The sequence below is a fragment of the Meles meles genome, chromosome 5 (genome assembly GCF_922984935.1).
Source record: "Meles meles chromosome 5, mMelMel3.1 paternal haplotype, whole genome shotgun sequence".
NCBI classification, from domain to species: Eukaryota; Metazoa; Chordata; class Mammalia; order Carnivora; family Mustelidae; genus Meles; species Meles meles.
In genome coordinates this window covers 74,560,689-74,566,688 of record NC_060070.1, presented here as the reverse complement: position 1 = coordinate 74,566,688, position 6,000 = coordinate 74,560,689, and the positions used below count along the sequence as shown (strand labels likewise).

Sequence of the window (6,000 nt, the reverse complement as noted above, 5' to 3'; positions counted from 1 at the left end):
TGCTCTTCCGGTTTGATTTTTTTCTGAGACCAGACAAATAGTGGGAATGTATGGCCTTTGCTTGTCTGCACATCTACCATCTATTTAAGAAAAGAACTCTTTGGTGACTCAATTTAAATATTCTTGTTCTTCATATTCTGTCTCTACTTAGATTGCATTTAAGTACGGAAACATTAAAAAAAATGTTTTTTGGCTTCCGTGCTATGTATCTCCTAAGGGCATCAAGACTAAAGCTTATAAGACTAATAAGACTGTAAGACTCATGAGACAATTACACATCAGAATCAGCACACAATATTCTGTGTTAGATTTCAGGTATTGTAGCTTTTCTACAATTGCCTAGCACCTCATGGGAGATGGTATCTGTCACAAAATCTCTCTCCCCGAGCAGACTTTGACATTAAAAAAGGGACTTTCTGGTCCCCAGTAGCGACTTCATGTTTGCTTCAATGGTTTAGAAACCCCTTCTACTGGTTTCTTACAGGATTTGATAACAACAGTATATCTCTGTGTTTGTTTTCTTTCAGGTTAGCATTTCAATTCACTCTGGAGGAGGCTGAAGTTCAGAAGTGTTATAGATCTATCATCATTGATTTTTGGACAATTTATATTCCAGAAGCCACTTATAGCTTACTTAAAGTAGATCCCAAGACAGAGCTTTTCCTTTTAGTTTCAGAGAGATAATATTCTAATACTCTGCAGACCACTTGAATAGACCAGAGTTATGAACAAATTCAGATAATATTGCTCCCATTCTGAGCATTCCCATTCCCTAAGCTGTGGGGAAACTTTATGAAATAACATGTAAGTAGAAATTATTATAGGAGGCACAGCTGGCCGTCTTTGGTCTTCACATAGGAAAGTATTGAGTAGAATAGCATGTTGCCCCTACATCAAGTAGGGGGGTGTTTACTAAAACACTGAAATGTGTCTAGGTAGGCTGTGGAGTTTCTGCCTGTGGAAATATTTTGTAAGTATTCTACATATTGCACTGGGGTAGGGGGCAGAATATTGACTTTTAGCTATTTTGTTATGAAAAAGGACTGCTTGCTGAAGTGCACAGAAATTAAATTAAAAATGTAGAATTGTCACTTTCCTATTTAAGTTAGGCAAATCTCAAAGGCATTCTTCCAAAGCTAAAAGATTATCTCATATTTCTAGTTGAGCTAGTGATTTCTCTCCTGCATCCTAATATTTCTTGTCGTCTACTATGTTTTTTAGATGCCAGGAGCCTCTTCCCACCATTTTCTAGCAACAGAGTGGATTTGAGAGGGAGCAGCTGTTGACGTCTGCCTTCCAAGCTTATTACATGAGTACCTGGAACTCAGGAGAATCTCAATAAGGGGAGGATTGAACGAGCACATTGACACATCACTTTAGGGATAAATATGTTTCTTCTCCCTCTTTGTCCAGGCAAAAAGATCTTTCTCTCAAAATGAGATCATTTAGTTGTGATACAGCAACACATTCACATGAAAACCTTTTCTCCAAAGACCAAATATTAGAAAAAGTCTACACAGCTCAAACCAGAAGCCTCAGTTATTTTCAGAGGATTTTGTTAAAACTCATAAATTCCCAAGTGTTTCTGTGTCTCTTCCAGCATTTCCTTAGTGATAACATCTAAGAAGAGGATTATAAAATTTAGCTTCATAACTGCCATTCAAGGAATAACTGATAGGGAGGTAAGAGGCCTTTCACTGTGAAAAGCATGACAACTTTTAAAAGTTGTGCCAGGACATCGCCTGCCCAGAGGGACACGGCTGAGTGGGACATGGCCGTCAAGCGCAAGTCTGCTCAGGGAGTGCCACAGGGTACTAAGTAGGACTTTCTGAACAGGAGTTTTGAGGAAAAGAGATTTATACCTCCCCACATTGTCTCCTGCTGGAACGGCTTCTGTGGTGCCCCCAAGGAAGCAAACACAGAACTTTCTTGTCAGAGAGAAGGAGGAATCTTTTTGTTCTTTGCTTAAATTTTGGAGGCCACACGTACCCAAGAGTATTTACGGTGATTTCGGTGAAGTGTGGACACAATCAGGTGAGAGGAAATGAAATCAGGGTTACGCAGCAAAGCAGAATCCTCTGTAGGATTAACGTCCTGAAAGTTATTGGGTAAAGTCTGGGAGGAGCTTGTGGATTTTTTGTTAAATGCATCCATGTTTAAATGTAAATTAGTCTTTCCAGGAAAAGATAAAATTTCTTTGTCTAAATTCTTACTAATGAAAGTCACAAATGTTCTAATAATGTACACAGCAAATAGAAGTTTGAAGATACCCATAGTGAGACTTTATGAGAAAATCAATTAATGAGGAACAATAAGAATGAAGTGCCACATTTTGTCATGCCATTGGGGAAGCAGTGTGTTTAGTGGAAGAGAATGAACTGCTCAATCAGACTCAGATATGAATCTGCTGACAAATCATTTACTTTCTCATTAGCTTCAACTGCAACATCCATAAAACAGGAATGGTACTTACTTCTCGTTTGCTATAAGAAGTATGAAAATGTGTATTACATAAAAAGATAGTGATGTACATATATAGCAATTAAAAAAATTATGTCAATCCTCTGGCCTTTTCCCCTCCATTCATCTGGACTCGTTGATATTCAATTAAAAAAAAAAGATACTAGTGCTTGGGGATTCATTTTACTTTTAACAGAATTTTGGGGGTATACTAGTATCAAGGAGAAGAGGTTATTTAATTGGGAATGAAGGCATGAAAATTAAGAGAAAATAGGTGCAAACAATTGTTGTAATTATAAAAACTTTATTTCACGCTTCCTTTAGTTAAATCTTTATGAGCACCATGTCATGTACTGGCAATCTAGGAGGAGAGGACTGGAATGCTTTAGTCAATAACAAACTGCAAGCTGATGATGTGAAGTTACAGCTACAGGGAGCATCTGAGCAAGACCACATTTAGAAAGGTTCCCTTGCCAATCCCATGACAATGCACAAACAGGAATCTGGCATCGATTTGTTCACACTTCCCATGGCCAGAACCCAGAGCTTGTGCATGTAAACATCCAAAGAAACACTCTATCATCTTGACAGTTTACAGTTTGCTGAAACTTGACTCTGAAAGCGTGAATGTTGCCATCTTGTTTTCTTGACCAGTGCTTGCTCATAGGCTGACAAAATCAACTCCTTTAAAATTTAAATGATGCTTAAAGGTGTGTTCAGCATTGCGAAAGTCATCAGCAAGGCCTTTGAATGTGTGCAGTTCTCAAGTATGATCACCAAACCATGATCTACCTAATGAAATTGTGAAAAACTACACATTTTCAGCAAAACGTTTGAATTTGGTCCTATATTAAAAGACCCAATTGCCAAGGTGTTTTACATAAATTTAATTCACGAGCATGTACACAACAGAATCACTATAAAGAACATTGCTTCCTCATTTATGAATAAAAAGTTTATCCTCTAGTTACACTAAAACATACAAAAAATAATCTACAAAAATCGTTTACAATTGATTTTAGTGAAAGAAAAAGCTTTCTTCAGAAAAAAAATGATCGTGTGGTGGTAGTATTTTAGCCATCAAAAAGGAATGTAAGTAACCAATAAATATAATGTGCTTTCTCCATATAGACATATTTACACTTGAGTCTTTGGCTTATGTTTTTTTTTTTTTTCTCCTAAAAAGAACTTTAAATGATCCAGCCATCATTGCACATCAAAAGAAAATAAGCCAGTTTATATATATTTATATATTTATATAGAGATCTGCTACACTGGAAACATATAAAAAATGAACTTTACTATGAATTTGCACAGCTTTTCATACTTCTGCTTAAAGGTTTAACATCTTTTATCTAAAAAAAAAGGGAGAAAAATGCCACATAGAAAGTATTAATTCATGCAACATGTGGTGTTGCCAGGCGAGAACCAGGCGAGAAAAAGCTGCGTATTCACTGTACAAACACTGATAAGCTCTCATTGGAATCTGTTCTTATTAAATATAATTCATGTGGCACGAAATGTTGATGCTTTCATACAGTAATAGAAACTAATTGAGTCCTTTTTATTAAGATACACAACTTCATAAGAAAAATACTTTCACTTCTCGAATGTAAAAGCCTCCCACCCCCCACATTAAAATCTTTCTGCACAACTGTAACAGGTACAATGGCTGCTGGCTCAACAGACGAACAGGCTTCTGGGTGGACGCACTCTGAGGTCTCACCCAACTAAGAAGATTCCAGGTACTCCAAAGCGACATCATAGCAGAAACGGTACTGCTCCTGGAAGAGGCAAAAACATAAGAGTTGAGAAAAGTTAAGAGAAAGGAGACTAATGTGAACCATTGCCACCAAATGAACACCTAGCCACCGCTTAAAATTATTCAAAAATTACCTATTAGTTTTCCTATATAAAGTTTTCCTATATAAAGAAGCTTAATTTCATCCATGTTTTATGTTTGAGTCTAATGCTTCTGTTTAAAGAAAAGGAACTCGATGTAAAAAGATATATTATCTTTGCCTCATATTTTCTATTAATTTTTTGAAAATCTCCAGTATTTTTTTATCCAGTTATAATAGTAAAACCTGATCACTACAGAAAAATTGCCCAGTATAGGAAAATAAAAGCCATCAGAAAAAGAATTCCATAATTCTATTACTAGAAACAATTATTGGTAGACTACTGCCTGAGTTTTGCTCTAGTCCTTTTTAAGGCATGGTTGAAATAATAATTATTTTAGACCAAATATAATTACCCTCACAGCTTTGAGAATACAAGCTTATATTTCATTTTCCTTTAACAGTTATGTATCTTTTTCTTATGTTATTTAACATTTCTTTTCATACTACATAGAAGTCTAACATACAGATTTGACTATTAGATTGTTTTTATTTTCTCTTTAATAGAAATAAATGCTATAGTGAACATGTGCAAATATTTTCTAAACGTCAGGTAATTTTTCTTAGCAGGAGGGAAAAAAAGTCATTTTAAGCTGCCATTCACAATTTCAAGTTCTTAATTTTTGATATAGCTTTTCATTTGTCAGAGTATTTAGGTAAATTTTAAAAAATGGTTAGTGGTTTTAAGATTTTTTGAGCTTATTTATATCTGAAAATTTATTTCTGCTGTCTTTATATATTTAAGACAACTTGGTTGACAAGTTCAGTTAAAACTTCCTTTCCTCGGGGCGCCTGGGTGGCTCAGTGGATTAAGCCGCTGCCTTCGGCTCAGGTCATGATCTCAGGGTTCTGGGATCGAGTCCCGCATCGGGCTCTCTGCTCTGCAGGGAGCCTGCTTCGTCCTCTCTCTCTGCCTGCCTCTCTGCCTACTTGTGATCGCTCTTTCTCTGTCAAATAAATAAATAAAATCTTTAAAAAAAAAAAAACAAAAAAAACAAAAAAAAAACTTCCTTTCCTCTATCTATGCACTTCTCCATTATAAGAATTTAGAGAAAATCAGACTGTATTACAAGTTATGACTTATAATACATCATTAAAAACTTCTCAACTCAGTCCAAGTGGATAAAATTCAGGCTGGAATGGAGAACAGTCTAAAATGCATATTATTTCTAAAGAGAACTTCCAGGTGTCTCCAGCAATAAACGAGGATAATAAAAAACTTCCCCAAGAGATCTTTATCAATCCTACCTTTAATTATCAAGTAGGTGTGATTTAAATTAGCCTACCACTGTGGCAAGTGCATCTGAAGAGCCAAAAAGTGCTTGAAAACAGTTATGTCTCTTTAATCTGTCATTAGCAATTTTGTTTACACTCTAAATTTTCTTACCGAACTTGTCAGTTCAATTCAGCAGCACACTGAACTCATCATTAACACTGATTAAACACAAATCAGAGGGTAGGAGTTCAGTCAGGATTAATGGGACATGAATGTAAACATACACAGAAACTTTTTGGAAGGTTCTAGAATGGCTGAATTAGACTAGAGATTTTTCTTTTTCCTCCCTAAGTTATTGTAGGAAATCAGAGTTAAATTTGGAGGTAAAATTTGAATTCTGTTGGAGAAGTGAGCCCACTGAGG

The 6,000-nt window shown here is 35.8% G+C and overlaps 1 protein-coding gene across 10 annotated transcripts in view; it reads right to left on the bottom strand.

The window, feature by feature from the left end:
• Positions 1-2,747: 2,747 nt before the first annotated feature.
• PTPRK (protein tyrosine phosphatase receptor type K) overlaps positions 2,748-6,000 on the bottom strand; it is a 567,969-nt gene continuing 564,716 nt past the window's right edge. For all 10 annotated transcript variants that reach the window (XM_046004500.1, XM_046004501.1, XM_046004502.1 and 7 more), the window contains one exon: positions 2,748-4,244. In XM_046004500.1, the coding sequence (XP_045860456.1) occupies positions 4,191-4,244 (54 nt within the window). In that variant the 3' untranslated portion in view covers positions 2,748-4,190. The remainder of the gene's footprint in view (positions 4,245-6,000) is intronic.